This window comes from Lithobates pipiens, unplaced genomic scaffold, assembly GCF_037356315.1.
Source record: "Lithobates pipiens isolate NorthernLeopardFrog02 unplaced genomic scaffold, aLitPip1_a1.2 Scaffold_30, whole genome shotgun sequence".
In the NCBI taxonomy this organism is placed as follows: domain Eukaryota; kingdom Metazoa; phylum Chordata; class Amphibia; order Anura; family Ranidae; genus Lithobates; species Lithobates pipiens.
Window position 1 is genome coordinate 64,048,390 of NW_027507791.1, and position 23,899 is coordinate 64,072,288.

General features: G+C 41.3%; 1 protein-coding gene across 3 annotated transcripts in view; it reads left to right on the plus strand.

Annotated features, from left to right (window-relative positions):
• The window catches only part of PPP2R5E (protein phosphatase 2 regulatory subunit B'epsilon), a 203,081-nt gene extending 191,487 nt beyond the window's left edge, over nt 1-11,594 (plus strand). For all 3 annotated transcript variants that reach the window (XM_077464362.1, XM_077464361.1, XM_077464360.1), the window contains exon 14: nt 1,534-11,594. In XM_077464362.1, coding sequence (XP_077320488.1) covers nt 1,534-1,633 — 100 coding nt within the window. In that variant the 3' untranslated portion in view covers nt 1,634-11,594. The remainder of the gene's footprint in view (nt 1-1,533) is intronic.
• The last annotated feature ends 12,305 nt before the right edge of the window (nt 11,595-23,899 follow it).

Genomic DNA, 23,899 nt, shown 5'->3' on the forward strand with positions numbered 1-23,899 from the left:
CCCCCCCTTTCCTGTCATGGCCCATTCCACCAGGACAATTGGAACCTTTTGGGCTTTCCGACATCAATCGTCAGTAGCTCAAGTGTGTAAGGCGGCGACTTGGTCGTCCGTTCACACTTTTACCAAATTCTACAAAACGGATGTAAGCGCATCGAATGAGGCCTGTTTTGGCTGCAAAGTTTTTCAGTTGGCCGTGTAATGTTGCAATTCCGCTTATTTTTTTTCTGTTTTTTGAAAAGAAAATGGTATTGAGTATAATGCACTGTTGCATTGTTAGCCGCAAGTTCTGATGCGGCGAAATAAGATGGCGAATCCCCTGTTAGGGCGCAGTTCTGGTTGTGGGTGACGTTTTTTAATGCTGTTTCCCACCCCTCATTATGACACTGCTTGGGGACGTCCCTATGGTCAAGAATAATGGAGCTGTGTCAGTCAGTGAACGAAAGAGTATAGGAATTTTGTACTCGCCGTAAAATCATTTTTCTCTGAAGTTCATTTACTGACACAGCACCCTCCCCTCCTATTGATTACTTTATACTGCTTGTTGAAGTAGTGAAGCTGCTGGAAGCAGGCTGGAGGTTTGTTACTGAAGGGACCACCCCTTAGCTCCTCTGTTATTGGTATGAGTCACTTCTGACAAGTTCTCCGTCACGTGATAACATGAGCTAAAAATTTGTGTCGGGGAGGGTGCTTGGAGAGAGCTGAGCTTGTCTATTCCGAATACAGCTCTGCATGTTCCTTTTGCTCCTCTGCTTATGTGAAGGGGGGGGGGGGGATCCATGTCCATGTCCCTGTCCCTGTCCCTTTGATCCAATCAGCTCTCACACAGTGTATGTGCAGTCTCTTCACTCTTCCCTGTGTACTGCTGGCAGATGAAGACAATTTTTTAACATGATCTGCACTTTAGAAAGGGGAAGACTGCAGATATACAAGTAAAACTTATGTAGAATGATTTAATCTGTGTATCATCATGTATTCACTTCACTGGGTATGTGTGAGGGTTTACAACCACTTTAAGTTATTGAACTTGCATAGAATGAAAAGAGCCCAGCATATGGTTTTTTCAAACCATCAAGATGGCCACTGTCCGTTCCAGTATGTCATGTCACACGTGACGCCACCAAATGCATTTCGTCGTCATAAGACATCATCTGGGACTCGCCACCCACCACAGCTTGATCTTTTATGAGGACTATGAATTAACTTTAAGCTCTTTTTGATGATTGCACACTTTTAACTCACCTTGGTGCAGATTAATTGTACTATTAATGCTGTACTTTTGCCTCTTCTTAGACCACTTTTCAATGTATATATATTTTTTTCTGTTGGTTTAATTATATAATAAAAAGTGCCTCAGAATATGGAGGGGTGGCCATTATCGCCTCTTTATCTAAGGTAGCTCTCAGTTGTCTGATCCTCACCCAACAGTTGAATTGGTGGCAGGTTTAGACCGTTTATATCAACTCTGAATGCAGTATAGAATTTCAATTTGGCAGGAAGCAATAATTAAATATGTTAATTTTTTCTGTTTGCCAGTGAGAAGAAAAAAGAAAAGGAACGTGAAGAACTCTGGAAAAAGCTAGAGGACCTTGAACTGAAGAGAGGTCTTAGGAGCGATGGTATTATACCAACTTAACAAAGGAAGATCCTGCATCTTTATCCTGTGGAGTCACATGTATGTAGTAGAAGATGGAGCAGCAGTTTTCTGTATCGTGCAACTTTACAGTAGATAACATTCGTTTCATTATTACAACAGCACTGTATATAACTGTCTAAGTAAAGAAAGAAAAAAAAATATATGGACTTTAATCCAAAGTTTGGACACTAGATGAACTTCTCAGAACTTTGCAAACATAATCATTGTTTCTTTTACATCCTCTTGGAGCTCTCGATGAAATTTTACAGTGTCAAAATTCCCATTGTCAGGCACTTGATATTTATCTGTGGCAGACAGAGCGTTGCAGTGTTTCAGATTCAGGCACCCTGATTAAATTTAGCTTCTCTTTCTGCTAAACTGTTTAAATCTATTTATATAGTTAAAGACAAAAAAGAAAAAAAATGATATATATATATATAAATATATACATATGAATTCTAAGTTTGCGGAACATCCTCCTTCTCTGGATAACTTTTTCCCTTCCCTCTTTTGTAATTCATTTTTTTTCCCCTCCTTTGCACATTTTCAAGAGCTGAATGTCCTTAACAGAACTGTTCCCTGTAACGGTTTTGTGTACTGGCGTGTGTGTGTGTGTGTGTGTGTGTGTGTGTGTGTTATATATACATATATATTTTTTTGCAAAAATACCAGTTTAGCTCTGGTGCTTAATTTCGGTTTGGAAACTAGGTATGGGCTCGTGTTTTTCACACTTCTTGTCGATGTGCCTGGAGCTGTTTGAATGTTGCCCGTGTTTAGTACTCAGGTGAAATGCGCGTAAAAAAAAAAGTTCTTTATGACGAACAGACCTGCATCGGCCATCTGGCAAGTACTGGGAGGACTGCTGTGCCTGCAAGTATTTATAGGAACTCCTGCAGACTGTATACAGTCAGTGATTTCAGAAAAGTTACCTGCAAATATCTTTAATTTGATATCTGGTTATACTGCTCCAGATTTATATTATCTTCCTTGGATTAAGATATGTTTATCTACCACTGATATAAGGTAAGAGTTTGTAAATGTGACAGATCTTTTTTTCGTATGGAGTCCACTGAAGGTGGAAATAGGTCCTCTTTCTTATGGACAGCCAATGAAGAGCTAGATGCACCTGAATATGCAGGATTGGAAGTAGGCAAGGCGCATGATCTCATTTCAACAGCTACGCCTGCCACAAAAGATCAGTAATTTCTAGGACTATTGCTTTTGCATATCTGCATCAGAAGGCTCTATACATAGAAGCACTCAGGTGGCTTGGTGACACAGTGACAAGAAGCTGTCAAGCACGAGACCCAAGAGACTACAGTAGAAGGACAGGGTGTTCGTAGAGCAATGTTTGTTGAAAGTTAAGCTTGTATTCTCTGTATATCCAAAATACGCTGTCAACCATGTAAAATGAAACCAGTATTAATTCTACCTGCTACACCATTGCAGAAAACCACAGGGCTGTTTTAGATACCTATATTTTTAGCCATTAATATCCTACAAATTTTATTGGACCATTTTTTTTTTTTAAAAGAAAAACACTAAAGTGTACGCAACAGGACAAGATTGTCGAAGTGGTTCTGATTTGTGTCCAGAAGCAAAACGTTAAGAAAGCCTTTTCAAGAAGTTTGGAAGTCATTGCCTTATTTTATAGTGAGTCTGTATTTATAAAGTGTTCCAGCAAAAGAGGATGTGACCTCAGAAGGGGAGGTTTGGGATCATTTTGCTGTGTTTTTGTGGACTCTCGATCTCACAGTGCCAGCCCCACTGGGAAAAGGTTTTTTTTTTTCAGCAACATGTGTTTGCGTTTTCAACCGGATGCTTGTTCTCAACTACTGTATTTACCATCGAAAAGTGGTTCTACAAATGCTACTGAGAAAAAAAAAAAATTCTGGAAATTCCTATTGTCCCGAGTATTAATAAAGTTTAAAATGCTTTTATATCAAAGGTGCATTGTGACCAAGTTGTTTCAAACTGAGGGCTGACTATGTGCATTGCACTAGATGTATATAAGTTGACCACTAACAGTCAATTTAGTTTTTATACTGTCTATAGGAACTATAATATGATTGACAGTGAGTTTTTTTTTTTCCTCCAAAGAACTGGTGTATGTCCAATATTTTTTTTAATTTTTTTACTCTTTTCAATAGAGTGGGGAAAGATTGGTACCCTTGTTGGGATTTACTGCTGTTTTGGAGCTTCGTTCTAGAGGCTTTCACTCTAGCTGTCCTGATAAGTTTCAGGGACAAATTCCAATATCAGACAAAATGTTGTCTTCTGTACAGTAAGTGGGGGGATATCTCAATAAAGCTTCTAATCCTTCATCACTTTATTGAAAGCTTAAAAACAAAATTTGGAAATACACTTTAAGGCCTGTGGTTCAAACTATATATAGATTGGTTTCCAGGCGCTCTTGTACATATTTTGTAGCACAACCCCCCCCCTTTTTCATTCTTTGGTGCTTTTATTTTTTATATTTTCGAAAAATCTGTTTCCTCATTTCCATGCTGAAAACCACATAATACTTGTATACTATGCATATTGCTTTAGCAAAGTCATACTGCAGATTACACTTTTTTTTTTTTTAATTTTTTTTATAAAGAAGCACACAGCAATACAGTTGCGTAAACTACCTCCATTGACGTCTATTCATTCAAAAAAAGTTGGGACGCTGTGTAAAAAGTACATGAAAACACAATGCAATGATTTGCAAATCTCATAAACCGATATTTTATTCACAATAGAAAATCTATCAAATGCTTAAACTGAGAATATGAACCATTATAAGAAACAAATAAGGTAGTTTTAAAATTGAGGGCGGCAACCTGTCTCAAAAAAGTTGGGACACAGGAACGAAAAGCTGGAAAAGTAAGTGGTTCTAACAAGGAAAAGCTGGAGGAACCTTTTGCAACTAATTATGTGATTTTGGTAAATGGTCAGCAATATGATTCGGTATAAAAAAAAAACATCTTGGAGTCAAAGTGTATCAGAAGTATAGATGGGCAGAGGTTCACCACTCTGTGAAAATCTGCATCTTAAACTGTCAAACTATTTTATAATAATGTTCCATAATGTAAAATTGCAGAGACTTTAAATTTCTCATCTACAATGCATAATATAAAAAGATTCTAAAAATCTGGAGAAATCTGTTTGCAAGGGCAAGGCTGAAATGCATTGTTGGATGCCTGTGATCTTTGGGTTCTCAAACAGCACTGTTTTCAAAACTGGCATAATTCTGTGATGGACATCCCTGCATGGGCTGAGGAATACTTCCAAAAATCACTGTCTGTAAACACAGTTCGCTGTACCATCCAAAATGCTAATTAATGCTATATCATGCAAAGAAGCCATATCTGATCACGATCCAGAAACGCCGCCGACTTCTCTGGGCCAAAGCTCATTTAAAATAGTCTGTTGTAAAGTGGAAAACTGTTCTGTGGTCAGACTAATCAAAATTTGACATTCATTTTGGCAATGGACCACCTGGCTCATTACCAGAGCTCAGTTCATAAGCTTACATCTCTGATAGTTTGGGGCATTATTGTTTACGGAATGGGCAGCTTGCATATCTGGAAAGGCACTAGTAATGGGGGGGAAAAACATATCCAGATTTTAGAGCACTAGAGTCTGGGTCCTATGTCTGCCTGCAGTTCAGACCTTTCAACAATGGACAATATTTGGCACATATTGAAATAAAAAAAAATACAACAAAGACGACCCAGGACTGTGGAGCAGTTAGAATCCTATATCAGGCAAGAATAGGACAACGTTCATCTCCCTCAGTTCCCAGAAGTTTACATAGTGTTGCTAAAGAGGGGGTGCTACACTGTGTTAAATGGCTTTGTTCCAACTTTTTTGACACGTGTTGCTGTCATTGATTTCAAAATTGCCTTATTTATCCGTTAAGTGGTACATTTTCTAAGTTTAAACTTTTGATACGTTTTACTATGAATGAACTATGAGTTTTTGAGATTTTCAAATCGTTGTATTCTGTTTTATGTAGATTTTATACAGCGTCCCAAATTTTTAATGTTTTGGGATTGTACCTGTGTATTGCAGTGGAAACGCGTGTAGGCAGCAGACAAACTTTTTGCTTACATAGAAAGTACGCTTGTTAGAATGACCACTCATTATCCTCCAGACATAACCTGAAACCAGCAATGCTCTTAATGATTGTTTTAGTTTTGCCGCTGCTATAGATTCCTTTTGAGTTCTGTGGTTGCACCTTGCTGAACAGCCCGTCTTTACAGCTGCTTTCAGGTAAGAGCTGCCACCTCATACAGCCAAAATAACTGTTGAAATGAATCAACTGCAGGCTGTTTATAATGAACAGCCCCTTCCAGATGTAAGTAGGGCTGTCAATTTTCAGGGTAAAGTCTTTCAGATAAATTTTCCAGGTTTAAACCATAGGAACCCGACTACACAGGGCATATCTCAGTCATGTGTTAAAGTGGCAGTAAACACTGCTTGGTGACTTGTACCTAAAGATAAGCTTATTATAAAGCTTACCTGTAGGTACAAGATCTCTCCTAAAATATGCACCGTTTAGGAAATATTCACTATTTCTGCAGCTGATGACATCAACATGTGCACTGTGCTCTTCAGGGATGGCATGCTGAGTATGCCGTTCCTTCAGAGTGCTGTGCTACAATAGCGTGGGCATGATATCATTGTGTCACGGCCATTCAAATGGGCAGAGAACACAAATCCCAAAAGACCAGTTAAAAAATGTAAGCCCTGTCAGCGGCTTCATTTTAAGGTAAATTTCTTATAATGTGCACATTATGCCCTTAACTTGCAGTGTGAAGTTTTTCGTTTTCTTTTTCCCCCAAACTTTACTACCGCTTTAACTTGACCACTCATCCCTTCTACTCTGAACATAACAAATAATAGTACCTGTAACTAACTTTATTGGCCTAGGATCAAACAAGATCACAGTTGCTAACAAATGTTGTGGGTCCCTATCACCCTAGTAGAAGTCTACAGGTTCCATTTGCTCTTCTCTGCCATTCCATGGCAATTATTTGTGTGCAGGCAAATGTTTTGGGGAATCGCTACAAAAGCCTTTTTTAATCCCTTAGTGTTCAAAACTGCTGTGTTGCAGCGCTATTCATTTTAAATGGCACCCCAACACAGAACAAAGCTGTGCTGCAGCGTAAAATGCATAGGTGCACTATGAAAAAAAAAACAGGAGCGATTTCTAGTGTTAAAGGAATGGGCGGCATAAATCCAGCAGATAAGGCATGTTGCAGTGTGTGCGTTATTGCAATGCAAGAGCTTGTGAACGGGCCTATATGGAAAAGTCAAATGCGAGTTCCTAGATAGTGATAGTGTCAAATATACCTGAATGGGGATCACTCAATAGTGCAGCAGAACATCATGCTGAATTTCTAGGAATGGATTTGTTGCACTTGCTTTTGTTTCAAGGGGAACAAAGCCTATTTATTTTTTCAGGCACAACCTTTCTTGAGAGAGACCACAGAGACAGTCGTTACTTCTCATTCAGCAACTGCTAGTTTCCTGGCTGTCATGTTTACTCTATTGCACTAGTACAGGGGTCTCCAAACTTGCTAAACAAAGGGTCAGTTTATTATCTTTCAGACATTAGAGGGGCTGGACTGTGATCAGTAGGGGTAGTGAATGACCTGGTGTTGGTAATATTGCCCCATCATTGATGTCACTGAATGAAACAGTGCCTGCTCCATCATTGGTGTCGGTGAAAGGAATAGTGCCCCATCATTGATGTCAGCGGGAAGAATAATACCCTGTCAATGAGAGGAATAGTGCCCCACTCTTGATATTAGTGACTGTAATTATGCCCCATTATTAATGTCAGTGGGAGGAATAGTGCCCCAAGGGCTGAATAAAGGCAAGCAAAGAGACACATCTGGGCCACAGTTTGAAGACCAATGCTTTAATACATCTTATCCTTTACATGAATGCAATCGTGAATGTCTGACTTTATGGATATGCATTTTTTTTTTTCCAGGTCGGTGACTTCATCCCTATTGAATACTGTTGATCAATACTACAGGCTAGACAACTAGCATTTCTAGAGGGAGACTGGCATAGGCAGCCCCTTGTGTCTCTCTCAAAGGTTTGCTTTGGGCTTGTATACACAGAATTTCCTAATTTTCAAGTCACTGGGACATAAAAGCTACTTACTGTAAGTTAAGAGGAAGTCCATTTCAGGTCAGAAGCATCTGCTAAGGATCCCACAAGGGGCTTGGGCTGATCCTATAGGCAAGCTGGATGCACCTTTATCATGCTGTATTTGCTCTTCTCCGCAATTTCTAACATCGCTCAGCAGGGGCTAGAAATGCTGTAATTTTTTCAGGTAAAGAGTCTGTCATGAGCAAAATACAGACACTAGCATTGCAGCTCTTCTGAAAAACTAGTTGTCTAGCATTGCAGCCCTTCTGGTGATGCTAGACTTCAATACTTTTTTTATTTTCTGACTTAAACAAATTTGCAGACGAGGACTCTTACTGCTTGTTTCGGGTCAGCAATTTAAGTTCCATTTGAGGATTGACCTGAGATGCAGGTAGCATTTTCAAGAGGCCAGCAGTTGCAGCTTTGTTGCTTCTTTCACCTTTGTGTTCTCATCCTTACATGAGCAGTGCTTTTGTTTCAGTAGAATGATATGCTGTGTGGGCTAGTTTTGGACAACCCAGTGATTAAAGTTAACTTTTCCTGCGCCAGTATTTGAAAAACTGATTGTGCGACAGACATGAAGCTTGCCTAACAAGAAGTCTACAATGGCAAACTTTTTTCAGGGAAGGTTTTTTTTTTTAAAGGCCCCCTTCACACCTGTCTGGTAAATTGCTGTGCAGAACTGCAGCCACATTAACATGCATCATGTTGTTTTTTTACACATCACCCTCAATGCAATAAAAAAAAATCTGATGGGTTATTTTTCTCTTTAAACACAGCCCACTACCGTGCAAAAAAACAATGTTCAAAATGAATAGCATCATTACTGAAAGAAAATAGATGGGATTTGAGCACAAAAATACTAAGTCCTTTATTTGTTTATATTTTGGTGATTTTGGTTTAAGGTTATTTCAGGACTTATAATTTTGGGATGGTTTGATATATCGCTTTACTCAGCTGTAGTTAACAAACAAAAATGAGGGAAAAATCAAGTACGGATTTAATCTGCAATTCACAATTTCAAATCCTCTAAAAATCATAATTGTGTATAAAGCCTTAGTTCTTTTAAAAGCACATAATTCATCTGAAAGGGCATCAAAACTACTGATTCAGTATATAGTAAAAGATGTATTTGTATAGTGAAGTAGTTGTGATGCTCCGCTGGATAGAGTATCTCTTCAATGGAACAAAGTCTTTAATTAAATATATTTACCATACACACATCCTGAATGTGGTAATTGGTAACCCTTAATCTCCAGACCAGCCTTTCTCAACCTTTTTACTAAGAGGAACCCTTGCTAAAATGATTCCCTTGAGGGTCATTGAGAAAATGTCCCTTAGGTTGCCAGTCAGTGGGAAGAATCCCTTTTTATAATGGTGATCAATGGGAAAAATACCTCCCTAACAATGGCTGTCAGAATGCCACCTTTACAGACTGCTAAAAAGATCATTGGTGACATGCTGCTTGCTTAGCCAAGTGGTGTTGGACTTGGAACTTTGCAGGTGCCATCAGAGGTGGGAAGTAGGTTACCCATAGCTCAAGAAACCCCTAGCAACCTCTAGAGGAACCCAAGGGTTCCATGGAGCCCTGATTGAGAATGGTTGATCCAGACAAATGTGTATCATTTTCAAGTATATATTTTTTCTCTATTTTAAAGGTACCTGATTTCTTTCACCTCTGGAAGGGCATTTAAATAGATAAGATCTAAGTTAGGCAATATACATTTTGAAAGAAAATGGGACTCAAAACTTTGGTAAATTACATTTGAATGAAATTAGGTCTGCTCTAACCAAAAGTGACATTTTAGTTATAGGTGAAGCCCGGCGGTCAATCATTAGCATCTGCTACGTCTTTGATGGCTTCAACAGTTATTATCTATAGTTGTAAACCCTTAACTCCTTTCCATGATTCCATGCCATCCAGTTCTCAGGAGGGATGTACTTGAACTGGAAAGAGTCCATAGACAGGCAAAAAAAAGCCAATGAGGGTTGGAGGATCTCCATTATGGGGAAAGACTGCAAGCATTAAACTTGAGCTGGATACACACTATACAATTTTATTTTTTCTGTTAGATTTACCAAAACCATATATGAGGTCAAACCTTAAGCGTTTCAATTTGTATGCAATCAGGCTGGCCCTTGCACTACACAGTTTTGGTAAATCTAAAGGAAATCTGACAAAAGTTGTATGGTGTTTATGGGGGTCTTATTCTCTGGAGAAGTGATGCTTAAGAGGCAATATGATAGCGATATACAAATATTTTAATGGTGATTCCAGCAGTGGGAGGAAACTATTCAGTCTCAGGCCACTCAATGAAGTTATACAGGAAAAGGTTCCTCCTTAAACTGCGTAATTTTTTTTTTTTTTTTTTTAGTTAGAGTGGTAACTCATTTCCACAATTGGTGGTTGCAGCGGGAACTGTAGCTAATTTTAAAAAAATTCCTTAGGTGGACCTCCTTATTGAACACAATATTCAGGGATATGGGAAATGGTAGGGACATAATGCATACACACACCCACGCAGGTTGGGCTGGATGGACTGATGTCTTTATTCAACCTTTAGAACTATGTAACCTTGTTCAGTTCAGCTGGAAGGTTTAGGTGTTTCTGCGTTACACCAACTTCTGTTACATTATCCGTATTCTGAACCAAATCTGCCAGGGAGCTTCGAGTCCCTTTGTAAAAGCCACAGCAGGTGTGCAGATCATTAAATTAAGTGCACAGATGATAGAATCTCTAAGAGACAAAAAACTGCTTTATCTCTCCACCGTCTACCAAAAAAAGTGCAGATACTGGATGGACTGACCCAGTAAATGAGGAACTTGGCCTTCTCTGTATTGGACTAGTGTAGATTAGGAAATGTTCTGACTTGAAATACACTTAAATACAAACCGATGGCTCTGAGCACCGTTTTGGCTTTCAAAGCTTTATTTTGAAACCAGTATTTTTTAAGGGTCTTTTCAATTATGGTCTTATTTAAATATTTTAAGCTATGATTTAAACTTAATTTCATTTTCTCCATGTCATAAATAAAAGAAAAAACTGTGTGTTTCTCAAATTCTTAAAAGCAATGGTTTAAAATGATCAGAACTCAAATTGTATAAAATGAAAAGACTTTAAAAAGCTATTGTGAACCATGTTATTATGTACATAATGCTGTTAATCTAAAGAATTGACTGTAAACTGAAAATGTAAACATACACCTAATGTTAGTATAAATATGTCTTTGAAAGAAAAAAGTAGATTTCCTATTTGCTGCTATATTTTCTTTGCTGAAAAGTTATTTTGGAGTAGTGTGTTACGTATATCAAATGTCAGAACGAGCATGTATACAGAGGAGAGTGTTCAGTGCAACCTTAAAGGATAGGTCCTCTCCAAAACTTTTACTGATGACAGGGAAATCCCACTGCTGCAAGGTCTTGGCAACCATGTTCCCAAATTCACCCACATGTTATGACCCTTACCAGGTGATTTTGCCACATATTTATCTGTTACATTACAGGGAAAACGGCAAGGAAATTGTGTCTCCCACTTCCAATTGCTTGGCATGTTCATGAGTCGCCAAGACCTCAAATAAAAATTGTAGTAGACAAGATTTAACTGACTTCATACTAATCTGTTTTGGGTGGACCTACTCATTAAGAAGGCTCTGATGTGCCATGTTTGAGGTCTTTTCTAAATGAGACTTATGATATGTGGGACACAGAGTATTTGAAGCCCACATTCTCAGTTTTCATATTTTCTACCTGTAACATATGTTGTGCTGTCTTAATTTTCTGAATTATATTTTACTTTCTTCTCCCTGTTTTCATGATTCTTGAGTGTACTTTGCTCTTGTTTTTTATTTTTTTATTTTTTTTATTTTTTTTTAAACACCCTTAAATGTATGGAAAAGAAAGGTAGTTGACATTAATTGAACATTACTGTGGTTTGTACTGTATATCCATTAGTTATCTCAGTTCCTAGTGGAGGATACGGAAATCAGAAGTCCAGCTTGCATAGTGGCAGTGTGAGAGAAAACTGTAGATCTAGTATAGTAAAACGGAAAATTGTATCATGTAGCCAAATTTTCCTTTCCTGGTGCCTATCCTTGGTGGCATACCTGTGATGAGCTCTGTCCCGGACTCCGCCTCCCCTCAGGATAGTGAATAGATTATAAAAGTGACAACTATACCCTCAATAGCATTCTCCTATTATATCGAATACCACAGGATGGCATGTATGCTGCCATGGATAGGCACCAGGAAAGGAAAATTACCGTAAGTATGATACAATTTTCCTGGTGCCTCCAAGGCAGCATACCTGTGATAAAATAAATGGCTAATAACTGGGTGGGTAATTACTCATAAAGAAATATTTATTAAGGAAGAGAGAGCTGACTTAATTGCCCTTCTTCCGAATTCCACTGAAGTGAGTGCCTCTGGATCAATTCTGTAATGGCGCATGAATGTGTTTGGAGATGATCAAGTGGCCGCTTTGCAAATAGTCTCTAGAGAGACACTAGCCCTTGCCACCCAAAATGAAGAGACTGCCCTTGTCGAGTGGGCTTTTACCACCAGAGTATCCATCCCTCTAGCCCTATAGGATTTTTGGATTAGCTTACAAATCCAGGATGCAATAGTCCTTGATGTGGCTTCCTTCTCTCTGTTCCTGCCCCAAGGAATTATGAACAATTTGTCTGATGCTCTAAACGGCCTTGTAGCCTGCAGGTAGCATCTCAGGACCCTGGAGATGTCCAAATTCTTGCAGTGAACCTGAGAGCGGCTCCGTAAAGGTAGGGAGCGCCCAGGCTTCTGAGAGAGTGGATCAACAAGAAACTTTAGGGACAAAACCATGTACTGTCCGTAGCGCCACCCTATCCAGCAAAAGAGATATATGCTCATCTTTTGCCCCCAAAGCTTGTAATTCTGAGGCCCTCTTTGCTGAAGTTGCTGCACTTAGACAGTCTTGAGCATCAGGTTCCATAGGGAAGTGGATTTTATTGGGGCGAAAGGCTGAGACATCAGGCAGGCAGGAGAGAAATCTTGGCAGTTTGGCATTTATTGGTGAGGCAAAAGGGTAGATTTCTGGAAATTCATGATCCAATTGAAAACTGAGGGGTGAAGAGACCACTCATCTTGAAAATACTGAGACAGATGATCTGTCTCCTCGTTCAGATGACCCGGAAGGTAGACCGCCTTCAGATCCAGCAGATTTCTCTCTGCCCACAACATAATGGGCTCCACTTCTCTCAGCAAAGGGATGCTGTGGGTTCCCCCCGTCGTTGGATATACAAAACTGCTGCCCTGTTGTCCAGGCGTAATAGGACTGGCTTCTGATGTAAATGTTTTCCCAGACTCACTAGGGCTTGATAGGCTGCCCATAACTCCAAGATATTGGAGACTACCCCCTTTGTGGGAAAGTCCCACCTCCCTTGTACTGCAAGGTAATTGCAGTGTGCTCCCCAACCCATCAAACTTGCACCGGCAGTAAGGATGGTCCAGGAGGAACAGTAAAGAAGCCAAGGTCTTGAGATCAGGTCCTTCTTCGTCCACCAGAGACCCCTCCTCATGGGAACCAAGATAGCAATTTGCTGACATAGTGACTGCATAGTTAGTCAGGTTGAAAAAAGACACAAGTCCATCTATTTCAACCACAAAATATATATATATATATATATATATATATATATATATATAATCCCATATACCCAGTTCTATACCCACAGTTGATCCAGAGGAAGGCAAAAAACCCCAGCAGAGCATGATCCAATTTGCTAAAGCAGGGGGAAAAATTCCTTCCTGGTCCCCCGAGAGCCAATCGGATTTTCCCCGGATTAACTTTACCTATAAATGTTAGTACCCAGTTATATTATGTACACTTAGGAAATAATCCAGGCCCTTCTTAAAGCAATCCACTGAGCAGGCCAGAACCACCTCTGCAGGGAGTCTATTCCACATTTTCACAGCTCTTACTGTGAAGAAACCTTTCCATATTTAGAAATTAAATCTCTTTTCCTCTAGACATAAAGAGTGCCCCCTTGTCCTCTTGACTGTAAAGTGAATAACTCAACACCAAGTTCACTATATGGACCCCTTATATATTTGTACATGTTGCTCATATCCCCCCTTAATCTCCTCTTATCAAGAGTGAATAAATTCAGTTCCTCTAATCTTTCCTCATAGCTGAGTTCCTCCATGCCTCTTATCAGTTTGGTTGCCCTTCTCTGCACTTTCTCCAGTTCCCCCATATCCTTTTTGAGAACTGGTGCCCAAAACTGAACTGCCTCTTCCATTGTGACGGGAAGCCCACTTGAAACATCCTCAGATGCTAATGAGCCTACGGTAGAACCGGGATACAGGATGACATGGTCCCGATTAGACTCAAACAGTTTGACGCTGACAGTTGAGAAAGTGATCTGACGTGACACATCTTTTGAACAATAGCCACTACTTTCTGCCAGGGGAGACACACTGTCGGCTGAGGTGTTGAAAAGAGTGCCGAGGTAGACCATTGACTGAGTTGGGGTTAGGAGACTTTTTCTATATTCACCCAGCCACCCAAACTCCTTCAGGGTGGACAGGAGAATCTCTCTGTAAACCAGAAGCTGTGCTGCTTTGGAGGCTAGCAATAGGATGTTGTCCAAAAAGTGGAAAACTCGCAGCCCTCTCTCCCTGAGGGGTGCCAGGACTGCGATTTAGTACCTTCCAAAAGATTCTTGGGCATGTGCACATGCTGAAAGGAAGGCACTGGAACTGAAGGTGCGTGAGGCCAACCGCCACTCTTAGAAATTTCTGGAACGTAGGGAGAATGGGTACATGAAAATAGGCGTCTTGAAGGTCCACCAAAATCATCCAGCCCCCTGGTTGGACCATTTGGATGATAGTTTGTAAAGACTCCATTTTTAAGGAGTCTAATTGAATGAAACTATTTAATTGTTTCAAATCCACTACTGGTCTCCATTCTCCACTCTTTGTGGGGATAAGAAAGAGAGAGAATAGAATCCTGTGAATCTCTTGGAAGTAGGAACAGGGATTACAGCTTTCGTCCAAAAATGCCCAAAACGGACAGTGGATACCACCCAGGTATCCTTGCATCGGCTGGACCAGACCTTGGCAAACCGAGGTCTGGTCTTCCACCTGGCCTGACTGGAGTAAGTTGGAGTGGCTTCATGTCAAAAAGTTTTCGTCCCCACCTGGGGGTTGGGGAGACTCCTCTGTTTGACTTCAAGTAGCTTGAGTACTTCTCCAATTCTTATTGGGGTCTCTGTTTTGATGTAACTGTGAGAAGTTCCTGTTCCTGGAGGATTGGAATTTAGAAGAAAAAAAAAACTCGAGCGCCTAACCCTCCTCTCCTGGGGAAGTAATGCTGACTTTCCACCAGTCACTCAAGCGATTGTCTTCTCCAGCCTTTCCCCAAATAAAGCTTTCCCGTCAGGGTATCTTGCACCAATTTTGCTTTGAGGTTGCGTCAGCTGCCCATAGCTTCAGCCACAGAGCGCGTTTGACCATAATCGTGTGCAAAATTGCTCTAGCTGAATACCTAACCGAATCAATTGCTGCTTCCCCTACAAAGTCTGCAGATAACTTGCGCTCTTCCAGCACTTTTATGATGTCATCTTTAGGGACATCTGGGCGGCACAGTGGTGTAGTGGTTAGCACTCTCACCTAGCAGTAAAAAGGGTTGCTGGTTCAAATCCCAACCACGACACTACCTGCCTGGAGTTTGCATGTTCTCCCTGTGCCTGCGTGGGTTTCCTCCGGGTACTCCAGTTTCCTCCCACACTCCAAAGACATGCAGGTAGGTTAATTGGCTTCTGTCCAAAATTGACCTTAGTATATGAGTGGGGACCTTAGATTGTGGGCTCCTTGAGGGTAGGGACCAATGTGAGTGTGCAATGTACAGGAATAGGGGTAGACACTCACTCAGGTTGAACTGGATGGACTGGTGTCTTTATTCAACCTTACTAACTATGAAACTATCTTATCAAATGGCTACCTCACTGTTTTCAGTCCAGACCCTGATGGCATTAGAGACTGATGCCAATGCTATGGTTGGCCTGCAGGCTCCTCCTGCCAATTGGTAGGCTTTCTTCAGGTCCTAGTCAATGTGCCTATCCAACGTTTCCTTAAAGGAGGCCGAGTCCTCCATCGGCAGGGTGATGTTTTTAGCTAGGCGCAGCACTGCAGCATCGACAACCGGAGGAGTGTTCAAGAGAATAGAGTCAGACTCTGCTAAGGGGTAACGTTTTTGAAGTCTGTTTAAGGAAAAACGTTTGTCCATCTTCCTCTAGGTTCCTTTAACTCCTCCACAAAGGGGAAAAGGAAAGTCTTTTCTTTAAAAATGGTAAAAAGGACTTGGCTTTCTTAGTCGGCTCCTTCGCCTCCTCCCAGCCTATGGCTAGCTTGACTGCTGAACTAAAGAAAAGTTGGGCCTGAGGGTTCCGATTCATCCATGGAATCATCTGACTCATCCTTGTCCCCTGTGATCGGGGGAAGAGGCCCTGATGTGGCCACTGCAGGACCTGTTATGGATGTCCCTGGAAGGGCTGAATCCAAATGTGCCCACTAGCTGCGAGCTGTTGCGAAGGAGATGAGACTATTAGCTCTGCTAATGAGTCCTTGACTACTTTTTTTTTAATTAAATCCGTAACCTGCTGAACTTCAGCTTTTTCTTGTTCAGAATAACCTTGAAGACAGTCTTTGCAGATCCATTTATCTTCCACAGGGGAGGCTCCATATGCTCCATCATTTTATGGAACTTTCCAGCCTGGTGAGGGGGGGGGGGGGGGGGGGTTGGGGTAGATGCCCGATGTCTGTCTTTTAGATGCTGAATGCCCATCGGGATGGTGTTGGGAACTAGTTGAAGGACTGTGATCAGAACTTAGCTGGGAATAACCACTGTGACGGCCAGAAGTCTTATTAGACATGTCTTGGCTTATATAGGGCTGAAACAAGAGTCGCAGTGTAAAGGCACTTTTTTTGATCCTTTTTTTTTTTTATTGCATTAGGTGCATGTCCTTACCTAAGAAAATGAGTCTTGGTCTGATGGCGGCTGACCCATAACTGTGGGGCAGGTAGAGGCCAAAAGGCAGCAGAGCAAAGCACTAGAGAAAAAGTAAAGGGAAAGCCATAATAATAAAGGGGGGGGGGCGCATAGCCCTACCTTTTGACACTAGGAATTGCTTAACCGCTTCCCGACCGGAGCACGACGATGTACGCCGGCAGAATGGCACGGACAGGCAAATGGGCCGCCATGCCATCGCGTCGTGCTGGTTGGGACCCCCGTGAGTCTGACCGCGGCTCCCGTGGACTCCATCGTCTCGGGGATACCCGCGATTGTTGAACGGGGAGAGGCCGATGTAAACGGCATCTCCCCATTCTGCCTAGCAACAAGTGACACTGATCTCTGCTCCCTGTGATTGGAACCGAGATCAGTGATCTGTAAAACGCAGTCACGCCCCCCCCCCCCAAGTTAGAAACACGCCCCTATGACACACTTAACCCCTACACTGCCACCACCTGGTTAACCCCTTCACTGCCAGTGTCATTTACACAGGAATCCATGCATTTGTATAGCACTGATTGCTGTATACATGACAATGGTCCCAAAAATGTCTGTGTCCGCCATAATGGCGCAAGCATAAAAAATCGCTGATCGCCACCATTACTAGTAAAAAAAATTGTAATAAAATTGCCGTAAAATTATCCCCTATTTTGTAAACGCTATAACTTTTGCACCAACCAAACAAACATCGCTTATTGTGATTTTTTTTTTTTTTTTTTTTTTTTTACCAAAAATATGTAGAAGAATACGTATCGGCCTAAACTGAGGATAAACATTTTTTTTTATATATTTTTGGGGGATATTTATTATAGCAAAATGTAAAAAAATAATGCACTTTTTTCAAAATTGTTGCTCTTTTTTTTTGTTTATAGCGCAAAAAATAAAAACTGCAGGGGTGATCAAATGCCACCAAAAGAAAGCTCTCTTTATGGGGAAAAAAGGATGTCAACTTTGTTTGGAAGCCACGTCGCACGACCGCGCAATTCTCAGTTAAAGCGACGCAGTGCCGAATCGCAAAAAGCGCTCTGGTCTTAAGCAAGCAAAATTGTCTGGTCAGAAAGTGGTTAACCACTTCCCACCCGGCCAATGCATATATACGGCCGGGTGGGAGCCGTCTACTCCTGACAGGCCGTTCAGGAACGTCCTTCAGGAGTAGCGGGATCGCGCTCGCGCAGCGGCGCGCTCCCGATGTGCTCGTGTCACCCGGACACGGCACATCTCAGATCGGCAGGAGGGCTCTGTGATTGGCCCTCCTGATCACATGACGGCCGTGTCCAATCACAGCCGTCATGTGATGTAAACAAACAGCCGGTTGCTAGGCAATCGGCTCTCCTCTCCTCACACGGAAGTCACCGCTGAGGAGAGCAGAACGCTGCAGCCAGCTGATGATCAGTGAGTATGGGCTGCTTTTTACAGCTTTTTACTCACTGATCATCAGTGTAGTGTTAACACACAACACACCACACAGTACAAACACAGTCCCCACATATGTCCCCAAAACACACATGTCCCCAAATAATAAAAACACATGTCCCTAATAATAAAAACATGTCCCCCACATATGTCCCACTAAAATCACATGTCCCAATGATTATCTGCACACATTTGTACGTGATCACCTGCACACATATGTACATGATCATTTGCGTACATATGTCCGTGATCACACAAACCAATTATTATACACTTAACGGAATTTTTTTTACCAAAAACATGTAGCAGAATACATTTTGGCTTAAATTTATGACAAAATTTGATTTTATTGGATTTCTTTTCAAATAGAAAAAAGAAAATATTGTTTTTTTTCCAAATTTCCGCTATTTTTGCGCTTATATCGCAAAAAAAAAAAAACGGAGTCGTGAATAAATAACACCAAAATAAAGCTCTATTTGTGCGAACAAAATGATAACAATTTCATTTGGGTACAGTGTAGCATGACCGCGCAATTGTCACTGAAAGCGCTAGAGCGCTGAAAGCTGAAAATTGGGCTGGGAAGGAAGGGGGTGAAAGTGCCCTGTATTGTAGTGGTTAAGAACCAATTTTTTATTTATTTATTTTTTAATATACCAAAATAAAAGAAACATCCAAATAGCGAAAAAATTATATATAAATATTTTTTATAAAAGCACTTTTCTCTTCTTTTTTTTTTTTTTTTTCATCTTCCGGGAGAAGGATCTGCAGCGGATAAGCCTGAGATTAACTAAACCCCCTCAGCTTATAACTAGGGCAAGGGGAGGCGGGACCTGCAGGTCCCTCCCTCAATCCCCCACTGATGCACTTATGTGATGTCTTAAGTGAGGGCAAGCCTTTACCCACAAGTAAGATGGCACCAAGGGCGTCGTCCTCATGCATCGGGCAGCCGGGAATGCCGCTCGGCCAATCGGAAACCACGTAGAACCTAGAATAAGGATCAAGCAGTGGCTCTTTCGCTCCTCGGCGGTCGCCACACGAGGGACGCCAGCGACCCTTGTGAGGGGAGATGACAGGTGTACAGGGAGAGAAAAAGAAATACACAGATACAAAACGTTAAAACTAAGGCTATAGGATAGGAAGCCCTTACCTGCCCACACAGAGGATATCAGCCAAGCACAACCTGCAGGACTATCGTTCCAAGATTGGAAACCGCTGCTGCCCCAAAAGACCCTCAGAATGGGCTCCCCTATTATCAGCGCCCTTAGCAGCCCAAGGAAGGGGACCGCATCTGTGAGAGGCTTGAACCCAGCCGGAAGCTGCACATGGCAGAGGAAAAGACATGCAATAACACTATCCATCAGGTATGAGGAAAAAAAGGAGAATTCTATCGGGGAGTATGGTTGTCACGTTTATAATCACTATCCTGAGGGGAGGAGTCCGGGGCGGAGATTATCACAGGTATGCTGCCATGGAGGCACCAGGAAAAGTAATTGAAATATGGAAAATGTGATATAATATGGATATGATTATTATTTCCTGGGTTGGGGGGGTGGAATCTTTTGAGTATTTGAAAGGGCTATCAGTGTTACCAGTTTCACCCAGTTGAATTTCAGCTGATGTGTTTGCTGGTGTGCTATAACCTGGCTGGTAACCTGCACATAAACCCCGACAATTTCTCTTATTTGTCTCCTTTTGGTCTGCTGAAAGCAGTTTGTTTCATCTATTTGATAATGATAAGGGTAAGAATACCTGTTCATCCTGTTGAAATCTGGTGCTTTCCTGCATCCTGTGTAGTGTCATCCTTAAAGTGATTGTAAACAATCACATTGTAAAACAACTCACTAAAAGCAATTATATTATATTATGTGATCACATTCACTCTGTTCTCAGCTGCATAAGAGCTGGGGGGAGGGAAGGGACTGTGCTTCCCAGTGCGGGGCTTGTCAGGACAAGTCTGGTCATTGGAGGAGTTCCCAGCATAGCTAGAGAACTGACCACAGTGTTTTTTCCTGTTTAGTGTGGTCAGTTTTTAATAGGAAAGCAGAGGGACTGGCAGGACCACCAGGGATTTCACACAAAGGAAGCAATACAAAGAAAAGAGGATACTTTCTCATACAAGTACATGGTACAGCAGGCACTTATTAGGAATATGTTGTTTTGGGGTAACAAATTATTTAAACTTAAACCTACCTAAACAACAATTTCTTACTTTACACTCCTGCTCCACCATAATATGCAAATTTTCTTTGTTTTACTGTTTTGTGCTTCAAGGTTGCGCCTTCAAACCCGGGCCTTTCTGCTAGCTGGGACTGCTATGTCACAGCTGTTGCAGCAGCCAGTGTGTTACTAAGTTGCGCGTTTGTGGTGGATTTCTGCGCGCAAATGCTGCAGACCCACTCAGTAGCAGCTGGCGGCATTTATGCACGGGAATGCGCCACCAATCTCTGGCAGTCCCGAAATGACTGGGAGAGACCAGCATGGGGCAGGAGGAGGTAATTTAGGAGCAACTAAGTTTTTTAAACACTTGCCCTCTAGAAGATTTTGCCCCCAGCATGACTAGGACATTTTTTGCTATTCAGCACTGTGCTACTTTAACTGACAATTGCACGGTCATGCAATACTGTACCCAAATGAAATTTACATTTCTTTTTTCACACAAATATAGCTTTCTTTTGGTGGTATTTGATCACAAATGGATTTTCTATTTTTTGCGATATAAATGGAAAAAAAAAACAACTTTGAAAAAAGATAAAGCAATATTTTTTACTTTCTGCTATAAAACCTATCCAATAAAAATAAATCTAATTTCTTTATAAATGTTGTCAAAAATGTATTCTGCTACATGTCTTTGGTATAAAAGGAAAAAAAAAAATCCCAATAAGTGTATATTGATTTGTTGGTGTGACAGTTATAGCACTTACAAACTATGGGCTATATATTAGAATTTTTATACATTTTTTTTTTAAATAATACTAATAGCAGTAATGAGCATCCTGTATTGAGACTGTGATACTGTGGTGGGCAGTCTGACACTGGGGGGAACTGAGTAGCTGCCACTGACATCACCAGTGACATGAATACACTGATCAGTGATAATAATATGCACTGTCACTGTACTAATGACACTGAGTAGGAAAGGGTTAACAGGTGCGATCAAAGGGTTAAATGTGTGTGATATGTGCTGCTTTTACTAAGGATTTTTTTTCCCTGCTTAGGAAGAATAATAATAAAAAAAAACAGTAAGATCTCCTGTGTCCTGTGAAGCCGGTCAGCACGTGTCAGCAGCCAATCGTTAGCCGTCACCCACTGATTGGTTTGTGCTGTAAGCCAGCAGGCATGCAGATCACGTTCAAGGAGTCCACTTTGTCGCCATACATCCTCATGATGTGGTTAAAGCAGAACTATAGGCAAAACTTTTTAATTTTAGAGTAAGGTAGGGATAAACCCCTGTGAGATTTTTTTTTTTTTTTTTTGCATCTCTGTTTCATTGCAGGAATTTCCCTTCTCTTCCTGTCCTATAGCCAAACAGAAAGTGAGAGGTAATCCCTGCAAATTAAGGGAATTCCTTGGGGACCTCTCGGTCACCAGAACTAGTATCCCCCATTGGAAGATTTCCCCTCTATTACTTTTCTGGGGACAACCCAAATGTGGGTTTTTCTTTCAATGATAATAGTAAGCAGGACAAATAGGGAGAGTGACTCTCCTTAATGAGGGCACAGACAGTAATGACAGGGGATCAGGTGATCTAACCCCTCTCCACTATATCCATGACTAATGTAATCAGCCCAGGTTACTTCTGTTAACTGCAAAACCCTTTGGTGGCGGTCATACAAACTTCTTGTCCTACTGTGAAAACACTGCACCTCCATAGATACAGTACACTTATTGAGCAGTGTTAGCATAGAAGTCAATGCAAGTCGCCCCCGAAGTCGCCCCGAAGTAGTACAGGAACCTTTTTTCTGAGTCGGAGCGACTCGAGTCGCTCCTCTCAGAACGGTTCCATTGTACTCAATGGGGACGACTTGCGGGAGCGAGGCGAGGCGAGCCGTGTCGCCTCGCCTCGCGCCGCAGTGTGAACCGGCCCTAACTCTAGAATAGGGAGTGTCAGAAGTCCTTTCTGAATTTGAGTTTTCCCTCTGGAAAGAAACAATACTTTCTGTTGCAGGCTGTAGAATTGCCTTGTCCTAAATTGTGATGGCTAACTACCCCTTGAATGATTATGTACAGTGGGTATAGAGAAGAATCACCCCCTTTAAAATAATAACATGTTCTTGCTTTGCAGCTTGAATTGAAGACAATTTGTTTTATCCAGCCGTATTTACTAGTGCAAAAAATGCAATCGGCACAAAGAATTATAAATACTTGTTTGCCAGCTAAACACTAAAAGGTCTTTGCAACACCTTTAAAAATATTCAAAACATATAAAAAAGTGCAGCGAAAAAGCAAATTCAAATTAAAAAAAATACAAATATTCAGTATGCTGAACCACAAATCCCAGCCAGCAGCAGCAAAGATCCTCTACGTGTGGAAGCGGAGATCCAGAAACGCAGAGGAATGCGTGACAATCCCTCTATCTCCAAGATGCTTGCTTGCTCACCTTTTTAAATGGACCCCTGAGCTAACAGGAAGTCAATAGCGTGTGTCCCCTTAGGGCTAAAGTATGCCAAGGTAGCAGGTAACGATCTCCAAATAGTCCCCCAGAAACATGTGGATAAAGAAAGGATCTAAGTGCGCTCTGTTTAAAACAATGAATGGCTTTATTGCATAAAAAGTTCCTACTCACGTGTAAAACTATCAAAGTACGCTCAAAAACATAAGGACGGAGTACTGTGTGATCTCCTTCTCACAGAATGGTAGCGGGTGACGTTTTCCGAACATAGCTCCTCTCCCCATATGGGTTACGGCCAATGAGACTTCGTCACTCTCTCATCATTCCCTTACAACCCCTTTAGGGTGATGACCCAGGAAGTAGTAAAGGTAAACCAAGATGATCTTCCTGACTGGCTAGGTATGGATATCACAAAAATGGCTGGCTGGCTAAAATTACAAATCGTTAGGCAGGTAAAACAGTAAGCAGATGTACTGTATGTCACCTGTGCTTTTAGGCATTTGTATAGAATTTGAAAAGCTTACTAATGCCATTCTATGATGTACAGATGACCGACAGACAGGGTTTCCAGCTTTGTTTATGAAATACAATAATCCTGAAGGCGTGTATAAAAATTAAACCTGAACAATGAACTTCTCCTATTTATTCCCTTTTGCTCTTTGCAGTCTCCTCTCCAGTAGTCTAATTCGCCATCCCGATTCTCCTCTTGGATTACAGAACACCCTCTCCCATGCTGTAGAGATAAAGAAAGGGGTGTCATTTTGTAGGAAATAACACCTGGGCAGGGCTGACCCCATTTCTTGCAATCTAGGTACAACAAATGCACTGTGGGGTCAGCTAACAATAGAAAATTAGGTGGAGTGCATTTATGCCAGGTTCAACAGGTAAAGGCTTAATGGAGTACTAGTGGAGCAAAGGACAAAGTGCTGCTTGGAAGGGCTAGGTTAAAGTTGACCTGTTTCTTTGGATTGTGTGGGCAAAGCAAAGGTTTTACTTTATGGGTAAAATTTACACCAGCTAAACTGGTGTATTTTTCCCCCTTCAA